General features: G+C 46.5%; 1 protein-coding gene across 2 annotated transcripts in view; it reads left to right on the top strand.

The window, feature by feature from the left end:
- LOC138521553 (zinc finger protein 385C-like) overlaps nt 1–22570 on the top strand; it is a 1557348-nt gene that overhangs the window by 1440888 nt on the left and 93890 nt on the right. For both annotated transcript variants that reach the window (XM_069634485.1, XM_069634487.1), the window contains one exon: nt 19387–19546. In XM_069634485.1, coding sequence (XP_069490586.1) covers nt 19387–19546 — 160 coding nt within the window. The remainder of the gene's footprint in view (nt 1–19386; nt 19547–22570) is intronic.

Raw genomic sequence — 22570 nt, forward strand, 5'->3', positions numbered from 1 at the left:
AGTTTTGGGGTTCTAGATGATGGCCCGCTCCTGCTAACTTATTCTGACCGTAAGCCTGTTTCTATGTTTCCACCCCTCTAGATCTTTTGGATATCCCACTCGACTCGCTTTAACAACCAAAGAGCACATAGCATGGCGGCTTTCTCAACAACTCTAAGAGGATATAGTATCCCTGACTTGCACAACTATGTGAAGGGAATACAGAGCCCCGTCAGGCTCAGCAACCGTTACAGTGATGTATATTACCCCTGTCTCACTCAGCAACTTTAATTGGATCGAACAACACAAACTCTTGGCATCCTTACCAGTATTCTCTGTGTGGCTCCCACTATCTGCAAGTCCTCAACACCACCTTTGCCTTGGCCCAACCCCTCCCCCCAATACTGGATCACTGACTGCACTGTTACTCCAGCTTTCTTCCTTCCCCCTTCACCACCTCTTTCTTCAGATTGTACTCCCCTCCATCTCCTCCATTTCTCAATTCTGCTCTTGCTCTCCCTTCTCCTCCAACCTCTGGCTCTGTCTTTTCTTAGTTCTCTCCTCCAATCATTCTCTCTTACTCTTTTCTCTCTTCCCCTCTTTCTCACTCTCTTCCTCTCATGAATGCTATCCTCTCTCCCATAAGTCCAGTGGAGCTGCAGCTCTTTTCATAGTTGCTCAAAGAACTGCTCTATAGGGCAATAAGGCAATGCCCGAACCAAAAACGCCAAATGCTAGTGTGGGCCAATATTTTTGGGTCAAAGTGGGCCACTTTTCTGGCCAGCGTGGGCCAGTTTGATGAGTTACTTCACTATGCGGCTAGTAGTTCTTACCATTGTTGCTGAATAAATATTCTTTAAATATCAAACTCCCCCCTGTGTACTATTCAAAAGGTCTGTCACAAAAAGAATGAATTGCTGTTTGCAACTGTGGGCCACTTTTTTTATTGGTGCCCGAGACTATTGTATGCCCCAGTCGACCCTCTGTAGGCATTAAGGTATCTAAGCAGGAAGGGCTCTAAGTGACTGGCCAATTCCTTACTGGGTTTCCTTGGAACGAGTGGTCATGACCCATGTGCCCACCTCCACTCCTTTTGGACGAACCATGCCCCTTCTCGACTCAAGGTCATGGGAGTGTTCTACTGTTATTGTTATCCTCACTCTTTTTCCTGCAGGTACGTGAGAGCTGTGGTTCATAGTCATGCACACAGAGCGGTTGATTTTGTGGAGTCTTGTCTTCAATTCATGTCCGTTTTTGTGTCCTTCAGGCGTGCAACGCGCAAGTAAATCTGCTCCAGGCATAGGGTCTCATTACACGGACGGCGGTGGGCCAAGGTGCTATTAGCACCTTGGTCCATGCCGGTAAAATATTGGCACCGCCTTGGTGGAAAGGGGAATTACCGCCCTATTCCAAGGTTGGTGGGGCGGTAATTCCCCCTTCTCCCATTGCCCTTCCCCATTCCGATGTTTGCCCCATAGGGCATAATGGGAATGGGGAAGGTGCTAATTACGGCACCGCAAATTGCGGTACCGTAATTAGCTCCCTGGTCCCTTTGCGGGTTGGTTTTTAATGCCTGCAAAAAGCAGGCGTTAAATTCTCCAACCCTCAAAGGGACCTCGTAGTAAGGCAGTAAAGTTTTACCGGTACCAGTAAAATACCGGTACCGGTAAACCCTTACCGCCGTCCGTGTAATGAGGCCCATGGACTCACACTTTTGGCAGGCTAAGCAAGTCTCTCTTCAGCTGTAGAAGTGTGCTTTCTAGCTCTGCTATGGATTATCTGCTGCCTGTCTGTTGGAAGCATGGGTACTGCAGTTCTCTTTTGGCAGTCTTGGGAGGACTAGGGGAGCTATGTGGCATTCCTCATTTACCACCTCTAGGAGTCGCATCATAGCGATGATCAACCACCAGAGTTCCCTAGTCTACCTGGCCACTGTAATATTGTCACATAGTGTTGATAGTAATTTAACATTGGCATTTCAAACATTTGTTTACTTTATCAATGTATAGGTAGTGACAGTAACACTTTGTGAAAAGTTTTTCCACCGATATACACAAACAGCAAATGGTGGACGCTTTTCCCCCCATATCATCTGGACAATGTTTAGGCTTTCGTTTTTACCCCCAACAGAGAATGTCGCCATGGTCATTAACTGTTGGGAGTACGTGAAGGATGCTTGGACAGATCCCGTGTGTGCACATGTTGATTGCGCCCGGTTCCTCCACGTCAGCGCTGCACTGGCACACAAACTGCATATGAGCGGATCTACTGCAAGCCTGTAATTGTAATTGGTTATTTATAACGCGCTTTATACCCAGAGGTTTCTAAGCATGGACAAGGGGAATCGGGGATCGAACCTGTGTTGCTTCGCGTTGGCTTGCTTCCAAGGCAAGCGCATTGACCTTGAGCTGTCCTCCCAGCCTGGTGTGTATATCTGCGCATGTAAGACATTTTTAGTCTTGCGTTGCATGTTTGTTAACATCACACCAAGTTTGAACAAATACACTTATCATCCCCTTTCGGTCCCATCTACTTTCTTTTCCTTCCCCTATTCCAAGGGATGCCCAAAGTTGGATGCAGGAGTATCCTTTCCCAGATATCGCCTCTGCCTTACCGCTGCAACAATGGATACATTCTAAATCCTCTTCTGCCAAATCCTGGATTTCATCATCCGCATGCATCTAGCCAATCAGAATGTTGCAAGATGGTGTGAAGGCTGTGGCGCATTCCTGAGGACCTGTCTGTAAATGCAACCTGTGGCGGCAGTGCGGCAAAGGATTGATAGGACGATTGCCCGCTGCACCGTGCAGAATCTCAGTAAGCCAGTGAGAGAAGTAGCATAGGCCCGCAATTGACTTGTGTACTGCCAAAGGCATCCGAATTGACCCAATGTGCAACACAAACAGACTTGACTTGAAATTCCAACTAAACTCAGTACCCATATTGCAGATAGCAACGAGAACGTCCTCCTTACTGGAGAGCATATCATATAACTCATTTTCTTAACTGTCACCTACAGCCCCTCTTTGTCTCAAAAGAAGCCAACAGGTTTGACGGCCCGCATGCGGCTGAAAAAGAAAACCTAACACGAGCCAACCAGTGACTGACCTGCAGACGCCAATCACATAATGCCCCCGGGAGGTTTCTATCGCATCTGTGCTACTGCAGAGAAGTGTGGGTGGAGAGCAGGTCGTGGGCGGTGAGTCCCAGTGCGGCCAGGTATGCCTCTAGCCTCTCTTGCCTGATGAAAGTAGTACCAGTGATTTGGGAACTAACTCCTATTATCAGGGCTTCAGGGCTTCAAGACTTCAGTGAGCGCTGTTTTTAAAACCGGAATTGTTATGAACCAATGCATTGGAAAAGTCTATGCTCCAGCTAATATCCCTTTCCTGCCGCCTTGGCCCAAGATTTGAGGCAACCGAAGGATAATGATTATGCACAGTCGTCCTGGCGAGGAATCCTGTTGCCAGAGCTTTTGGCCATCGGTCAGCAAGTAGAAAGCTGTTGGTGTTATTCGGAATGTGCATAAGCCAATCCCAAACGATGGCAGCATTTGAGACTTAAAATATGCAAATCTGGCATGTCTGCAATGAAACGTTAATCCAATTGCTTTTTATTTGAATCTATGCTAAATTGTGGAAGCCTGCAATCCTCTGTTCTAAGAAGGACATGTCAATAATTTGCTAGCGCCATCTGTCAGGGCATCCAGTCCTGTCTTTCAGCGTCCATAAGTCGCAGAGTCATCGGGTGGAGCGGTGTCGAGGCAGAGAGTTGGTTGCATCATCATCATCAGCTGCTAAGACGCCACCACCGGTGGTGGGTGGTGTCACTTGGTCCCATTCTTATCAGTGCACTGCAGGTGCCCATCAATCTGCGATGCATTCTCCGCCATTGGCAGACACCAAAGCGTCGTGTGGAATGTAAATCACACGCAGGGCAGTGTGTACAGGGACCTGGAACATGCAAACCCAACAGTGTATTTTTATCCCTAGTGGTCGGCTATTGTTCACCAAGGGTGGGGATCATAAATTCTATGGCTTTGTCTGCGGATCAGAAAACGCGCCTTATCTCTAGCAGACAACCGGGCGTTATCGTAGACATTGATACTGATGGGAAGGTTTGCAAATAGTTTCGATGGCAGGTGACTGCTCACTCAACACAATCAGCAGCAGCATGATGACCTGCTCAGCACGTCGCCCGGGTTTGGAAATGAAAGGGACTTAAGGTACACAGACACGCATAGGCTTGGAGATGTCAAAGTAGGAAGCATGCCTTCCTTGAAACACTTGTGTATAGGTGCATTATAAATGCCATATATCATATCATGCAAGCAAATGGTACTGTTTCACTGCTCGCTTTAAACCCATGTTATGCCGGTATTCTCTTAGGCATGGTCCTTTAGGGAAAGCGTGTGTGTCAATCCTGTGGGCAATTGTATTGCAGATGTGAGCACAGACTAGAGGGGGCTAAATGACATGCAGGGTAGGCGCCAGCCTCTGGCTTTGGAAGGCTAAAGCCCTCCCACTTTGAGGAGGTTGCAGGCAGAAGGCAGCCTGCTGCAGTGACTCTCAGTCTAGGGCACCTACTGCAAGAGCCTGTCACATTTCTCATCCGGAAGAGGCGAGTATTTACATGTAAACAATCTATGTGGGAGCAGGCGCAAACTACAGTGGCGTTGGACAAAGGCCTGCCCAGGCAATATCACTAAATACCCCCTATGACGAAGCCAAAAGCTTACCTGCTAGGTTTAGCTTTTGGATGGCCCACTCCTCCAACGATTAACATCTCTTTGTAAAACTAAAGATACATCTAAGGATCCAAAGTAAGGTGTAATAGCTGCTCAGCCTCTTGGGCTTCAGAGTAAGGGGGCGTCGACAGCCCAATCAGTAAATGGCCCCACTAAAACTGTCATGCACGTACCCGCACCCCAACATTCTTAGTCTGGAACCACCCCGATGTATATGCCAGACAGCAGGTTTGATGCATCCACTGTTTCCTGCCTCTCACAGCGCATTCATCGGTTTCACTCCCTACGCGTCTGCTGTAAAGCAGGCCCTGCGCTGCAGTGTAACAACCCTGATTGGACGCATTTACCTTAGCGTCGAAAAACGTAAGCACTGAACACCTCTGGCAAAGTATGATCATCAGGTGGAACTCAACCGCTTTGAGAAGAGAGAAGGTGGTGGGGGGGGGCAAGGGGGAGCCGCCTTAAAAAAATGTGTACAAACTTTGTTACACTGCCAGTAAAACAGATCTATGCAGACATCTCATTGGCAAAAATCACAGCATGTCCTACAATTACCACTTGGGATCCACGGTAACTATACCAGGGCAAAGAAAGATATTTCAAAGGGATTGTATCCTCCGACGGATTCCTTATCTTTGATATAATCCATTCCAGCTTGCTGGCCTTGGACATTTTTTCCAGTAGAGGGTGCTGTGCGTCGACGTCCCTCGAGTCGGTGCCCCTCGACAGCCTCCGTATCGGCGCCGACGTCATCATGAGTATAAATAGACTTGCGCAGCGTCCGTTGATGAGTTCCGTTTTTCCATGCTTCGTGAGCCTCGGAAACGTAACGCCTGGTTCCTTTCTTAATAAAAATCTTCTTATTCTTCGAAAATATAAAATTTACACAATGGCATCTTCATCCGAACCATCGACTCCACGGTCCGGTTTTAAAAAATGTTGCGACTGTGGGAAGAAAATGTCTTTAGCGGATCCTCACAGGATCTGTTTGTGGTGCCTGGGATCGGAGCACCATTGTTCGGAGTGTGAGGACTGTATGTCCATGACGGCGAAAGGGAAGCTAGAAATAGGTATGGCTTTTAAAACTTCTACCCCTTCAAAAGTTTCTTTGGCTGAGTCGAGGCATGGTCTCCTCGTCGTCAAAAGAAACATTCTCGATCGAGATCTCGAAGCGGTTCCCATCATTCTTTGAGATCGAGGCATTCTAAGAAGAGGCGCCATAGATCGCCCTCTTCTTCTTCCTCTAGTTGCCCGGAAAGGGTCACTTGCCCCACGAAACACAGCTCTCCGGCTAGGTGGGAGGAAATCCGTAATAAAATGCTTAGAGTTTTCGAGAAAGCGGCCTCGACCCCGTCAGAGACATCTAAAGGTCATACTCTGAGTGAAAGATGTGAAAAATCAAAAAGCAGCGAGTGGTTGAACCCGGCAAATATAAATACTCGAGAGCGTCATGAACCCTGTGTCATCGACGCCGTCGTGGAAGATTCCTTCGACACACAAATCTTTGTCATCAACGCCATTGTCAAAGGGACCTTCGACACATAAACCTGCCTCATCGACGCCGTCTTCATCGTCGACGCCGATGAAGGATAAGTCTAGGACTGCCTCTACGTCACAGGCACCCGAAGTGTCGAAAGCCTCGATCATGAGGTCGAGTTTGCCATCGACAATCTCGACGACGCTGAGTAGGATTCCGATCCTCTCGAGTTCGTCAAGGCCTTTTCTGACGTTTTTGACAGGATTTTCGAAGCATACAATGTCCATGTCAACAACCACGACGTTTTCTCAGGCAGTAACAACAAATTTTGCTCCTCCTTCTCTAGAAATGGGTTTTACTCCATATCCTAGGTCTGATTATTTTAGAGCCTTGTCTTCCATATATGAAGAAGGGGAGGACTTTAACAATGAGAGCCCTTTTGGTATACAAAGGACTACAGTACCCATTCCGGAGGAATTAATCTCTGAAGAAAATAGGTTAAAAGACTTAAGAGTCTCTACATGAGGTGGTATAGATAAATCTCCAGAAGTAGAGTTTGCTAGACCAGATCCTTGAGAACATGCTGAGGTACCTTATAGGGCTCTAATGGCCAGAATAATTGAATTTATGGGATGGACTACACCTGCACCTTCCTTTCAGCAAGATGACCTTACTAATATATTAGATAAAGGACCTCAAGAGGATCCTGTTGTTCCTTTTCATGCTGCTCTGCAAAGGAAAAATCTGCAAATTGGGAGACTCCTGAAGTTATCCCTGCAGTAAATAAGACACTCTCTGCTAAATACAGAGTATCAGCTTCAGATCCAGAATATCTAAGTAAACATCCAACTCCAGAAAGTTTAGTTGTGCAGGCAGCAACTTCATCAAGCAGTAAGTCTGCATACCCCACTATTCCACAGGACAGAGATGATAAAAGATTTGACGCCATGTAAAAAAACAAACGTATTTTCGGCATGTAGCATGGCACTGAAATCTATCAACGCCACTTGCATGCTAGCAAGATTCAGCAACACACTTTGGGAGCGTGCTTCATCTGCGGCTGACTGTCTCCCAGAAGGGGAATAACGGGAAGCATTCTTAAACACCATCAGGGGTGGTAAGGATGCAATGTGTGAGTCCCTTCAAACAAGCATTGACTCTGCTGACAGCATCCCAGAGCCGTGGTAGCGAGTACCACAATCCGCAGATTTGCGTGGTTGCGGAAGTCTGGGTTTGCTCAGATGTGCAAGCCAGACTTCTGAATATGCCCTTTGACGGCACTTCTCTATTTGAAAAGAAGGCCGATGACAGTCTGGAGAAATTGCAAACATCAAAAGCAGCAGCGAAATCCCTTGGGGCTGCAATCAGGCAAACTCCAAATTGCCCCACAGGTACTTCCTGGAGGGGTAAGTCCTTTCGCTTTTACTCTACATTCGGAAAAGGTAGGGGATAGCCAGCTCAAAGGGGCCAGAGACGTTTCACCCGTGGTTGACGGGGGAAAAGGTACAAAATCTGCAACAGCAGGTGCTACTTTACCCTCAGCATCTGCGTCAGCCGCTTCTAAACCCCTCTGAGGTCTCCCCTCACAAGACACCAGTAGGGGGCAGGTTAACTCAACATCTGGCAGAATGGCAGGCTATTACGTCAGATGCTTGGACATTGGAGACAGTTGCCCAAGGTTACTGCCTGCCTTTCCTACAAAGCCCTCAGAGTCATCCACCAGGGAACAACTCTTTGAAGTTTCCCGACTTGCTCCTTATGCAGGAGATTTCAGACCTGCTAGAGAAAGGTGCCATAGAACCGGTACCTGTAGCGGAGAGGAACAAGGGTTGGTATTCCCCCTACTTTCTAGTACCAAAGAAGGAGGGAGGATTGAGACCCATCTTGGACTTGCAAGAATTGAACAAATTCCTCAGGAAAGACCAGTTCAAGATGGTAACCCTTTCTCAGATCCTTCAGGCACTCCAGCTTCAGGACTGGTTGGTATCTCTAGACCTTCAGTATGCTTATTTCCATGTGCCAATCCATCTCAAACACAGGAAATACCTGAGGTTCGCAATTGGCAACTCATCAATTTCGAGTTCTGCCATTTGTGCTGACCTCCGTCCGAGGGTCTTTACCAAGCTAATGGCGGTTGTGGCTGCAAGTCTAAGGAGGGAAGGGATTCACGTCTACCCCTACCTGGACGACTGGTTGATCAGAGCAGTATCCCCAGAACAAGCTCAGATCCATCTAGATTGTTTGCCACTTCCTTCAGAAGCTGGGCTTCCCCCTCAACTTAAAGAAGTCACAGATGATACCATTGCAGAGACTCCAGTTCATTGGAGCAGTCCTGGACACATCCCTGGGAAAAGCCTCATCACCAGAGGTGAGGGCTCAAGATATTCTACAGAGTGTCACCAGGTTTCAAAATGCCCAACGTCTTCCAGCCTTCGACTTTTTGAGGTTACTCGGCCTCATGGCATCCTGCATCTTCCTAGTGCCAGAGGCTCGCCTGAGAATTAGATCCCTCCAGTGGGCACTAAGGACCCAGTGGTCACAATTCTCAGGGAGAATGTCAGATCTCCTACTAATTCCAGACAGATTAGCTCGAGACCTTCATTGGTGGGCCGGAGAACATCTTAAAAGGAGAACAGTTTTGGCAACCATGGTCGGAGATAACAGTAGACATAGATGTTTCACTCACAGGATGGGGAGCCCATGCCAACGACTTGACCATCAGTGGTCGTTGGTCTCCATCGGAGTCCAGACTACACATTAACCTATTGGAGCTGAGAGCGATGAGACTAGAGCTGAAAGTTTTTCTGCCATCAGGACAGGGAAAACATTTCCTGATAATGGCGGACAACACAATGGCCATGCACTACCTCAACAAAAGAGGAGGCATAGGGTCACTGCCACTGTGCAGAGAGGCAATGCAGCTCTGGTTTTGGGCAATTCAAGAAGGAATCTCTCTATCGGCAGTTCACCTAGCCGGAGAGAAGAACTTGACCATGGACGCTCTAAGCAGGCAGAGCACAGTCTCCCACGAATGGGAACTAGCTCAGGAAGTCCTTCAAGAGATCTTCGCCTTTTGGGGAACCCCTCAAGTGGCTCTCTTCACCACCAGCATCAACAGGAAGTGCGATCAGTATTGCTCAAGGGAATTTCCCCTGAGAGGAGCTCTAGGGGACGCGTTCGTAGTGGAATGAGAATATCCACTTCTGTACGTGTTTCCTCCAGTCCCCGTCGTTCCTCAAATGATCAGGAGGTTGAGAAGATTCCGGAAACCCATGATCCTAATTGCCCCAGATTGCGCCAGGAGAACATGGTACTAGACATGTCCATCTGCCCTCCGATTCGTCTTCCGCAAAGAGAGGATCTGAGCCTCTGGCACTAGGAAGATGCAGGATGCTGTCACGCCGCTGAGACCGTGGAAGCTATGGGCAAGATGGAGGCGTTATTAGGTCCTGATGGTCTGTCGGTGAGCGGTCCAGTCTTTTTGGTAGTCGCGGCATTTAAGGAAGCCACGCCCTCCCTGCGAGTTGCGTTGCAACTCGCTATGCTGACTTTCGATTTCGAGCCTGCGATAGCTCCTGACCTACCGAGCTCCTCTTTTGCTTTCTTGTTTGCTCTCCGCGGCCCTTCGCCTTTTCACCAGGCGAAGGCCGTTCTCTCTGGCCTTTCCATATTCCTTCGGTCTTACCATCCCTCTCTTTCACTCCTATTTCTTTCGTATACTCTGGCATTCACTCCACCTCGCATTCGCGCACTCTCATAGTCACTTGCTCTCTCTCATTCTTACTCTCTCGCATTCACTCTACCTCGCATTCGCGCACTCTCATAGTCACTTGCTCTCTCTCATTCTTACTCTCTCGCATTCACTCTACCTCGCATTCGCGCACTCTCATAGTCACTTGCTCTCTCTCATTCATATTCCCTCGCGTTCTCTCTCTCTCACCCTCACGGACTCTGTGTTACTCTCCTTTGCTCTCGTGCCTTCTCTCTCCATACCTACTTACCTCCGTCAGCAGTCCTCGGAGCCTCTGTTTGATCCTGCGGAGTCCGATAAGTCTTCCTTCGTGGCTCCTCATCCCATCGCCTCTCCCAAGGCGCCCTCATCCCTGCCAAGGAATCACAGTCCAGATTAGCTCGAGACCTTCATTGGTGGGCCGGAGAACATCTTAAAAGGAGAACAGTTTTGGCAACCATGGTCGGAGATAACAGTAGACATAGATGTTTCACTCACAGGATGGGGAGCCCATGCCAACGACTTGACCATCAGTGGTCGTTGGTCTCCATCGGAGTCCAGACTACACATTAACCTATTGGAGCTGAGAGCGATGAGACTAGAGCTGAAAGTTTTTCTGCCATCAGGACAGGGAAAACATTTCCTGATAATGGCGGACAACACAATGGCCATGCACTACCTCAACAAAAGAGGAGGCATAGGGTCACTGCCACTGTGCAGAGAGGCAATGCAGCTCTGGTTTTGGGCAATTCAAGAAGGAATCTCTCTATCGGCAGTTCACCTAGCCGGAGAGAAGAACTTGACCATGGACGCTCTAAGCAGGCAGAGCACAGTCTCCCACGAATGGGAACTAGCTCAGGAAGTCCTTCAAGAGATCTTCGCCTTTTGGGGAACCCCTCAAGTGGCTCTCTTCACCACCAGCATCAACAGGAAGTGCGATCAGTATTGCTCAAGGGAATTTCCCCTGAGAGGAGCTCTAGGGGACGCGTTCGTAGTGGAATGAGAATATCCACTTCTGTACGTGTTTCCTCCAGTCCCCGTCGTTCCTCAAATGATCAGGAGGTTGAGAAGATTCCGGAAACCCATGATCCTAATTGCCCCAGATTGCGCCAGGAGAACATGGTACTAGACATGTCCATCTGCCCTCCGATTCGTCTTCCGCAAAGAGAGGATCTGAGCCTCTGGCACTAGGAAGATGCAGGATGCTGTCACGCCGCTGAGACCGTGGAAGCTATGGGCAAGATGGAGGCGTTATTAGGTCCTGATGGTCTGTCGGTGAGCGGTCCAGTCTTTTTGGTAGTCGCAGCATTTAAGGAAGACACGCCCTCCCTGCGAGTTGCGTTGCAACTCGCTATGCTGACTTTCGATTTCGAGCCTGCGATAGCTCCTGACCTACCGAGCTCCTCTTTTGCTTTCTTGTTTGCTCTCCGCGGCCCTTCGCCTTTTCACCAGGCGAAGGCCGTTCTCTCTGGCCTTTCCATATTCCTTCGGTCTTACCATCCCTCTCTTTCACTCCTATTTCTTTCGTATACTCTGGCATTCACTCCACCTCGCATTCGCGCACTCTCATAGTCACTTGCTCTCTCTCATTCTTACTCTCTCGCATTCACTCTACCTCGCATTCGCGCACTCTCATAGTCACTTGCTCTCTCTCATTCTTACTCTCTCGCATTCACTCTACCTCGCATTCGCGCACTCTCATAGTCACTTGCTCTCTCTCATTCATATTCCCTCGCGTTCTCTCTCTCTCACCCTCACGGACTCTGTGTTACTCTCCTTTGCTCTCGTGCCTTCTCTCTCCATACCTACTTACCTCCGTCAGCAGTCCTCGGAGCCTCTGTTTGATCCTGCGGAGTCCGATAAGTCTTCCTTCGTGGCTCCTCATCCCATCGCCTCTCCCAAGGCGCCCTCATCCCTGCCAAGGAATCACAGTCCTGTTATCAATCGGACATTAGTCTCAAGACTCTTACGACTTCTGGATCCGCTGTTCCTCCAATCTATCCTCGCCAACAGCCTCACAGGGTTTTTTCTGCCTTACTGGCTTTTTCCCTGTTTTGGGAGGGGCGGACTCCCCAGGGTTCACCTGACGGTGTATTCTAATCACGGTCAAGGTGGCCTCCGGAGGAGAACGTCCCTATCTCTTCGAACGCAAGAGGGGTAAAGGACTCCTTAAGAAGGACACTGAGGAGGAGAAAACCCCGAAAGACCGGAGGAGAAGACAGAAAGCCACCAGTCACAGTGAAGATCAAGGTGAGGAGACTCCAGGGGAAGGAACTTTGGGAAGTAGTTCTGACAGATGCCATGAGGCCAAGCAACCTCAAAAAGTCGAAGGCTGGAAGACGTTTGGCATTTTGAAACCTGGTGACCATCTGTAGAATATCTTGAGCCCTCGCCTCTGGTGGTGAGGCTTTTCCCAGGGATGTGTCCAGGACTGCTCCAATGAACTGGATGGTACGATCAAGGGCTACCTCGCAGTGCTGTCAATTTTTAAGCGTACTGCTGAGGAGCCTTCATATTTCAAATTACCCTTAGTAATTCAATTTCTGAAAGGATTAACTAATGTTTATCCCCCAAAACCTTTTCAAGTTCCATTGTGGGAACTAAACCTAGTCTTAAAGTTTCTGATGGGTACTCCCTTTGAACCACTTAATTCCTGTTCATTAAGGTGTCTCACTCTTAAAACAGTTTTTCTAGTGGCTCTAACCTCTGCCAGAAGAGTGAGTGAGTTACAAACTCTATCTTGCAAACCTCCTCATACAATCTTTCATAAAGATAAGGTTGTTTTACAAGTGAAGCCCAATGTTCTCCCAAAGGTTGTCTCTGAATTCCACATTACTCAGAAAATAACTTTACCCTTGTTCTATCCTCCTCCGCATCCAGGGAAAGAGGAAAAGAGATTACACAGGCTGGATCCAAGGCGTGGCTTAAGCTTTTACATTAGCAGACTTGCAAGAATCAGACAAGAAGACCAATTGTTTGTGGGATATGAAGGGCACAAATTAGGTTTGCCAATTACAAAACAAACCATTAAAAGATGGATTATTTTAACTATTATAGAATGCTATAAATTGGCAGGTAAAGAGCCCCCTCAACATTTTAGGGCTCATTCAACCAGGAGTATCGCAGCCTCTTCGGCTCTCCAAAGAGGAGTTCCAATTAAGGACATATATGCGGCTGCCAGATGGTCGTCCACACACACTTTTACCAAATTTTACAGCCTTGATTCCTCCTCTAGCCAGGAAATAGCATTTGGAAAAGCTGTGTTGCATTCTGTACATCTTTAAAGGGAAACATTTTCATTTTTACTCCCGCCTCCTCTATATACTACTGCTATGGGAGTCTTATCAAAGATAAGGAATATGTCGGAGGACAGAATCCCTTCGAAGAACAAGTTACTTACCAAACTGGTAACGTTCTTTCAATGGGATGTTCCTCCGACGTATACCTTATCGCCCCTCCCATCCATCCCCGCAGTAAAACTTCCCTTGTAGTTGCAGTTTACGCTCCTTCAAGGTTACTAACCAATTCATGCAAAGCAAATCTAAACTTGGAAATGGAACTGAGCAACAGACGCTGCGTGAGTCTATTTAAACCCATGATGACGTTGGCACCGATACGGAGGCTGTCGAGGGACACTGACTCGAGGGACGTCGACGCGCAGCGCCCTCTACTGAAAAAGAATTCCGAGGCCAGCAAGCTGGAATGGATTATATCAAAGATAAGGAATACATCGAAGGAACATCTTTGGTAAGTAACTTGTTCAACTGGGGGTAGTATAGAGAGGTGAATACGCAAAGAAAGTAGCTGGAGTGCAGGGAGACGGGAGGGGCAAGAAGCGGGTCCCTGGTAGGTCCTGATAGTGTCGCTTGGTCACATTCAATGGTTTAGGCAGCCCACAGTCCAGCAAATCACCTAGATATGCATTTGTAGATAGCAGGTCTCCTGAGTCTTGAAATAAACTGGGGGGATTCCCTATGCATACACGCTGCTCCTGCATTGTACCCCAAACCCACCTCTTCCCCCGAGCTGCATTAAAGCAAGGGCTTGTATCTCACAACCGAGTCCTTCCACAGATGCATATTTACACAGGGTTGAGGAGGAGGATCTTGGTTCTGCCCACGTGAGTGCGAGGGAGATCCATCTTTCCTTTCAAATTAAGTTTCATAAACGCTCCATTCTATTGGTTTCGCTTTGAGGCATTGAGGGCACTCTGTGATGTACAAAATGGCCAGAGTCTGGTGGCCCAGGAGTGTTCTGAACTCCAATGACTTTTTGCCTTTTCTTATTAACCCATTTATTGCAGCTTCTTAGTCGAGACCTGGAGGGGCTTCCTAATATGCCTTGCTGCTCATTAGCAGGTTAAGAAGTTAGTTCTCGGTTCCACCAGCTTCTTGTTCACAGGCTGCAGCAGATTGTAGGATGGTTTGTTTGGAAAGTTCCCATTTCAGTAGGTTTCTGATTCAGCCTGTCCATGCCCTATTTGCCATTACTGTGAATTAATGTACAGAGTTGTTTTTAAAAATCTAATTCTCTTAAAGTAGCACACCACATTGTCATAATTTGTAAGGGCACTACTGTAAAACAATGCAATTTGCTTCCAAAAACCTCAATATAAGCATCATTTTAAAATCTAATGTTCCCATACAAGTGGAAACAAATAGACACCTTAATGAAATTTAAATGGCTACTTGTTTAGAGGCACCCTAGGTTTGCCTTACGTGCATACATGAAAACCAGGAGCGTAGCTTGTGGAGGGGTGCTTGGGGTGTCACGCCTCCTTCGGTGAGAAGCCGTGTTGGCTTTATGTGGGTTTGGAGGGAGGTGGTGGGAGGTGCGGGGGGTGAGGGGGATTCTGTCGGGCTGTGTTGATGGATGCTGAGCTGAGAAGTTGTCATGGCTTTGGTGTGTCTCCATTGAAGTTTATGGTTGTGCTCTTATGTCAGTGAAAGGGAAATGGGAAATGTATTTCCTTTTTTGCTGAACTCCCCAGTCAATTTGCATGAAGTATGATACATTGCAAGCCTGTTTCTAGAAAATGGATAGCAGGTGATGTTCTCTTGAAAATACACCACATGAATCTGCATACATCTCACGTGCTGTGCAGAAATAGCAAATCCAGCCCTCCTCTTTTACCTGCAATCCCGTTACTGGTCTTTTTTTAGCCAGGAGCACTTTGTATTTTGGGATTTGTGGGTCCAAACCTATGGGAAAAGAAAAACGGTCAAGTCCCAGAATAGAAACTGATGTGGGTGGAATCTTTCTAGGACTACTAGCAATTAGGAGCAATTAAGAAAAGACTTGTTGGAATTTTGAGTCCAGTCTGTATATCTTATAGGCGGTACCATGTCAGATGTTACATATTCTGCCAGTCATTACATTGATGCCAGTAAACCTCTTTAAATCTGCCTAATGTGATGAATCAGAGATGATTATCCCAGAAACCCTGGCTTAGGACTCTTCTCATATGGCCAGGGAAAGGCAGACGCTTCCTGATCCCAACCTTGGGGAAGGAGTTCTGCGGGAGGATCACATGAGGGCAGAATCAGGTCAGGATGACTAGGAGAGCCCCTCTAATAATTTCCCTAGAGACCTTATAATCTTAATGATCTATTGTAGAATTGAAACGTGAAGGAGGTAATCTGAAAATTGGGGACTTCAAGTCCCACAATGCCCTAGGTTCTGGGACCAGGAAGAGGGACTCAGAGGCACTAAACTGCAGTATGCTGTTTAGTGGTCCTAGTGATCACCCCACCTGAGTGGGACCTTTGAATATATAAGGCCTCCTCAAGTGCAGGCCATTAGAACAATGAAGGTGGAGTTGCAGAGACCACCTGTCGTAGTTGCAATGGAAGAAGAAAGACACCGGACCCGCCACTATTATGGAAGCGGATGTCGTTCCTGAGAAGGTCTCCAAGGTTGATGACCTTAATTGCAGAGCTCGCGCAGTGGGGAGCAGCGTTGTGACAGGCTTTGGCTTTCCCACTGGAGAGAGAGATTCTCTCCCGATTACGTGCAGTCTCCCGGTAGCTGGCAAACACTGTTGTACATTGGGAGTTGAGAAAAGCTCCTTTCCTGATCGGCACAGGCCACAGGAAAATAGAAGCAGCCTGCCGGGCAGGATACAGTGGAAGAAGCAGTCCGAGCAGTGGCAGCGGATCGCACGGTCGCATGTGCAGACACCAGTGAGTTTACCACTGATGATAATCCTGGTATGCTCCAGAAGCAATTGCTGTCTACTATCAGCAGTTTTGAAAAACAAATATAAAGAACATTGGTGAAATAAGAACTTTGTAAAGAGGCAAGAAGAGAAAGATTACATTAATTGCTATAAAAGCCAACACTATTGCTAAAGTAAAATGGGGGCAATATTGAAGCAAGCTATTTATAAGCCCGATTGCCAAAGTAAAGAAGGGGCAATACTTCAAAGAGCATATAATCCATGTTGGTTTAATAATGAGAGAACATTGTTGCAGGAAGAATGTAACTACTGTTGCCAAGTGAGGAAGAGGCAATATACAAGCAAGACATCAACAAGCATTGTCTAATACAAAAAGGGGCACGTGTGACAAAGAAACATTGTCAGCAGTTAATTGATGGGAAAGTGGGGTCGGGGGGGGCAGGAGCAGCCCTCCTGGTAGAGAGTATTAAGGAGGAGAGGAGCAAAACCTGCATTGCCTGTGGCAAATACAATAGTAGAACAAACGGCAACAATGTGTATCATGTTTTCCCAGAAGAAGTTGTGAATTTCGATGTTGTTGAAAGTCAAAGACTTTTCTAAAGGTTTGAAGTGGAGCTCACCACATAGTCCTTGAGGTAGTGTTAGGAGCTTTTATCCTGACTGGCAAGTATACCAGGATAGGGACCTTTTAGCGGTAGTCCTGGCAGGTTAGTGGACCTGGAGGAAATCATTGAAGTGTTGCATTGTGGTTGAAGGTTGCGTGGAGAAGGAGTGGCAAAGCCACTAAAGTGTATCGTCAATTGTTGTGGAATCATTGTGCCAAAACTTTGTTGTTAATATAGAAGAATTGTGGAAGTGTTTTGTTTCTCAAGAAGTTACGTTGAAAGTTTGTCTATTCTTGGAGAGATAAAGACTTGTCGTCTGGTTGAACTGTTGGTTAAAATCCAACTGAAAGACATTTGGAGCAAGAAGAACTTTATGATCAGAACCTGGCTACAAAACAGAACTTGCTTATTTGAACATTGATTGAACATCCTGCTTTATCTGGGTAAGGGGAGCCTACCCAGGCTGCTAGGATATACAGTTATTGGGTCTATGTTGAATTTAACTGTTATTTCTGTTAGATTTGAAAAGCCATATATTTTCTTTGAGTTTGATATATGTGTTGTGAAGTGCTTGTTTGTGTGCGTCAAGTCTTTGTGCGTATTGGAAAGGAAGGAGATGTGTTGTGAAGTGCTTGTCCCTGTATGTGAGAGCTGGTGATGCAATGTGGAATGTTTGGTGATGAATGAAGTCCCAAGGTTCTACCCTGGTCAGATGAGCCTGGGTGATGGGACCCAGTGGGTCCTATATTGAATAGCTTAATGTAACCTTTAATAAAGTACATGTCAATAAGCTCAAGAAGACTACAGAAGCGGCTTTTTAACAGTATGTATAAGTGTGAGGGACAGATTCCCTTTGTTGGAGTGTTTCCCTTTAGTTTATTTTGATAGGCAGGGAAAATGCTCATTAGTTTAGGGATATATAGGCGTTTATCAACCCCTTATGAGTTAAATAAAATGACTTTGTGAAAAACCTTAACCAATTTACGCGCCTCACATTTCTGAACTCTCAGACTAAAGAGGTGAGGAAGGTGTCAAAAAGGGTGAAGAGGAGTGTGAAAGAGTGATAAGCAAAGGGGTGATGAAGGAGAAATTGGAAGTAGCCAGGAGAAAGGTGCACTCCAAAGGGGTGAAGTAGTTGAGGGTACAAGTATTACGAAGGAAGGTGGTACACAGAGGAGCAACGAAGGTGTGAAGAAGATGGAAGAGGGGAGAGAGACCTGGGAAGTAGCAACAGTATAGAGAAGATTGAGATGGAGAACACCAAGAATTGTCTGGAGAAAGAAAAGATGAATCGAGAAAATATCTGGAGCAGACTGGGGACGGTGATGAGGAAGTTAAGTCAGCAAGAGTAGGTGGAGGAAGGGAGAGGTAGACCAGGATATCTCTGATGGGCCCAGCGTGTCTCTGGGCAGTTGCTGGAGGTGAGGAGAGTAACATGCACACAGGACAGGGAGTGTATCCCAGGCTCGGAAAGGTAATGAAGAGGACCGAGCCCAAGTTCCTGGAAGGAAGGGGTAAGCATGTCAACGAGACCCGGTCCATAGGATTATAGGAGTCTCCTTCTCTGTGGCTCTGTTGAACCCCAAGGGACCATGTTCCCTGGGAAGCCAGGATACCTGAGAAAGAGATGGATGTCCTGGCAGAACAACTCCAGATGTACTTCTCCTTCCTCAATCGGGCCAAGTGTATCCGGCAGACCAAAGGCCAACCAGCTTGGAAACTGTTCACAGGCTAGTGGAAACCCTATATCTGACAGAATTAATAACCACTGGAAACTTGCAGTGACAACCCCCAATGGAGGACCATGGGAAACCCTGTCCCAGACCATTTTATTGTTTGAACACTTCACATCCTGAAGGGACACTTTTCTTTTGTTTACGTTACCAGGAGACTACCTAGTTCCTGGAAAACATATCCGTCCTGACTATTTTGTTTACTGACTACAATTCTGTTTGTTGTTTTGGACATCCTTTTTACATGTATCCTTAACAATTTCTTGTTAAAGAGCAAGAGCGATGGTCTGTTTGGTAATATGATTGTCATCACAGAAGTGACAGGTAGCTTTAGAGTGAAAAAGTAATTAAGCTTTTGAAAAACAACTATGCAAAACACATTGTACAGTTTGGTTCATGTCTTTGAATGATTATTTTAAATGTGTGCTAATAAACAAAAGACTCGCTTTTGCATAGTTTAATAGACTACAGGTGTGCGCTATATATTATAAAATTGTCCAGACCATTTATAGTGTGAATACACAAGGTCGATTTGCCCCTAAACTCAAATATGGCATGCCAATTGTGAGCCAAGGCTCTCTGCTCACACAGAGACTGATTTGACTTCTGGGAGTAACCGGTTATTTCTTGAAACAAATTTCTCTATTGTGCCAAATGTTGTTTCTTCATATAGTAGATTTGTTACATAGATCAGTACCGACAAGGCCAATTAATTGGCCCATGAGCAATACAAAGGTTGTAGGATTTCCTCGAGGTCCTTCGCATAGTCTGTCAAAGTACATTTGCAGTACGCCTTTTCATTTTCTTCCATTTAAACCAAAGATTCTGCGTTGTAAGTTAACACTTGTGTTCCTAGTCAGATTACTGGTTACATTCCTGCATTGTCAGCTTCGGGACGGTTACTTAACTTATGTCTTGTTTGTCTTTTCTTACTCAGAACCAAGCTGAAGCACATTACAAAGGCCACAAACATGCCAGGAAGATGAAAGCCATTGAAGCCATGAAAAACAAACAGAAAATGGCAGCTGCACGTCAGAAAACCACCACATTTCCTGCTATCCTGGATATAAGCAGGAGTGACCATCCCAACTGTGAAGGTAAGATCTTCCATGGAGAGAAACATGTAGGCACCCATCTACCTCGAAGTCCAGCCTAGGGTAGAGTGGGAAATGAAGTGTTAAAAATAAGTGCAAGCTAACACATTTATTTTAAGCTATAGGCAGTGGTGGCCCAACATGAATGGCAGAGGGGTGGGGGGGAAGGGTGGGTGGACATGGTGTTGCAGCACCCCCTCGCCTGAGTGGCAGGCAGCACAGTCCCCAGTATGCTTTTTTGCACCAAAGTCTGTGCTGCCTGCCTCTGATTACTTATCATTACCTTTGATGCACAGTTATGGTGCATCAAAGGTAAAGCAAACATGACAGTGTTATTACATGGCTAGAGTGGCCTGACACTGAATGTAGGCCAGTCTAGCCGGTGTGGTGAGAATCAGGAGGCGGACACAGAGGCATGGTTTTAATTATTTTCTTCTTTCAACACGAAGGCCTAATCTTTCCATATACATGGGTATGCTAAACCCTATTCTAATCTGAAACAGAATAAAAGGGTGCCCATCAGAATTATCAGTAGGTCTCAACATAAATACATCCCTCAGTTTGGAAATACTCACCTAATATGGTCCCCTAGTGTTCTCTCCCTCTCTGCCTTTTGGCTCACTTGAACTCCACCGGCTTCTTCCAACAGTGCTTCTGACCCTTCCGGCTATTCGTTGGGTAGGCAATATCTTTCCGCAGGTCTTAGTGGCTGTGGGGATGAGATGGTGGCTATTTCCCCTTTCTGGGGGTTTCCTGTCCCCTAGGGAGGTGGGGGTCACCTCAAGATAGATCCCACATTCTCTGTCCCATAGGGGGAGTTAAGTGTAGCAGTCTCACCTCCCTAGTCCAAAAGGGGATGGGTACCCCTTTGGGAGAGTTGATGATCTCCTCAGAATCATGACACCTGGTAATAACACTTGTCATGTTTGCTTTACCCTTGATGCACAGTTACTGTGCATCAAGTCTTAAGCAAAAATGATAGTGTTATTATTAAGTAGGGTGACAAATCTGGACAATTTGTCCATCATCCCTAGAGGGGAGCCACCCCTTGTGAGGCTAGGAAGGTGAGCCCAATACACAAGACCCTCCCTAGTGGTCTATGCCAGTGGGACCTCACTGGGTAATACTCCCCTCTCGGGTACAAGGACTGGTCCGCCCTGAAAGGACTACTGTATCCGCCTATTTGCGACTTGAAAGAGCTGTTTGTTTACAAATTTCAACTACAAAGACCTGGAATCCTCCTTCCACCCTGTTGGCTTCAGGTAATGCTGACCTTCATCTGAAGGCTGCTGTAAAAGAAGACGGACACACCTTTCTCGATTGTGATGGCGTATGTACACCCAATAATAAATGTGAATGGGGAGAGACCTGGAGAGAGGAAGTCTTTGTACGTGACTCCTACAAAGAAAGGAGAATTCCTGATATTCGGGCCTCTGCTGACAGGTTCTGGAGGGGCAGAGATATGCAGAGCCAGTGGGGGCGTAGCGAGAGAGACCCACTAGCTGTAGGCTATGAAGCAAGTATGCTGACGGAGCAGGAGGCGCCAGTCAGGAAAGGAGCTTAAATGGGATGCAAACCGGCTTTCCTGGTGGCATGACCACGTGGGCAAAGTAGTGGGCCGACTGCCCAGCAACAGATGCCGAGACCAGGGGAAAGCAAGTAGTCCAAGTCCCTGAGCTCCACACAGCGACTGCCAGTGCTCGGGAGAAGAGCACAAAGTGGGAAGCAAACAATCCTACTGTGAGGTTGACAGCATGGGCTGTAATTTGTGGGATCAAAGACTGCCAAAGCCATTCCTGGTACGACAAGCTGGGAAACCGGAACGAGCACCAGACCCAGGTAAAATGATGTGAGAAAAATGTGACTAGTGCATATCAAGGCTGGAGAAGTCGCTGTGAGCGTGACAGACTGAAAGAGTGGAACGGGCATCCAACCCAAGAAAAGCAGAGTGCAAGTAATACAAGCTCGGTCTATGAAGGCTACAGAAGCCATTTACAATATCCAAAAGTCAGATAATTCTATACGAACCAGTTAGTGGAAGTCACATGCATGCTTCATATCACGACTGGGGAAGCCAACAAAAGCATAAGCATAAGTATAATTGGATGAAAACCCAGTAATCTTACCTAAGAGCCACTGGAATTCGGTGAGTGCCAGTGCCACAAAGCTAAAATATGGGAAGATATACATAAAGTATTCATAGAAGTAAATGGTAAATGTGAGACGAACACACAGGTATAGTTTTCTCCCAATTCGCCATTTTAATAAATAAAAAGGGCTGAGACAAACACCTATTTTTCCTAACCTACCAAGGCTATCCCTGCCTAACAAACTACGGCTAAAGAAAAATGGCCTAATGTCCAAAAAGTATCTGATTCTCACACTTATATACACAACAAAATTATACAGGCATTGTTTGGCTGTTTTTCACTACACAAAATAACATTTAAATTATAGCTCAAAAGTTATAAACATAAATCCTTATGTCTAGGGTTGGATTCCCTTCGCTGGATCAATTCAGGTTGATCTGTAACAAAGTTCAGTTCCAAGAAGGTTCTGTGCAATAACAAAGTTCCACTCAAGATAGAAGTCTTTTCCACAATATATCCCGTCACTTGAGTAAGTGACTATCTTCCTTCCCAAAGGCTTATCCACAATTCAAATTAACTGTTAATAGTTCCACAACCTACTGTATGATAAACCACAAAGTCTTTTTCCCCAAACATAAATTCAAATGTTCTTTCTCGAAAGTCCAATTACTTGTTAGCACATCATACTTCTTCATTATAGGAAACACTCTAGTCAGAATGGCTCATTCAAATGAAACCCTTTAGTCTGGATGGTTTCAACAATCACTTTCTGAAATGCAGCAGTTTATCAAACAAGTGATGGTGTTAACATTTATTTTCCACCACAACCTTTTACCACAATCACAGTACTTCTAATCACTTAATCTTCTGGTCCACTCAACAGCCAGGAATAACTAGAATTGTTTCCTTTCCTGTATTACTCGCCTGCCAGGATAAA

Source organism: Ambystoma mexicanum, chromosome 13 (genome assembly GCF_040938575.1).
Source record: "Ambystoma mexicanum isolate Mex_15411 chromosome 13, UKY_AmexF1_1, whole genome shotgun sequence".
NCBI classification, from domain to species: Eukaryota; Metazoa; Chordata; class Amphibia; order Caudata; family Ambystomatidae; genus Ambystoma; species Ambystoma mexicanum.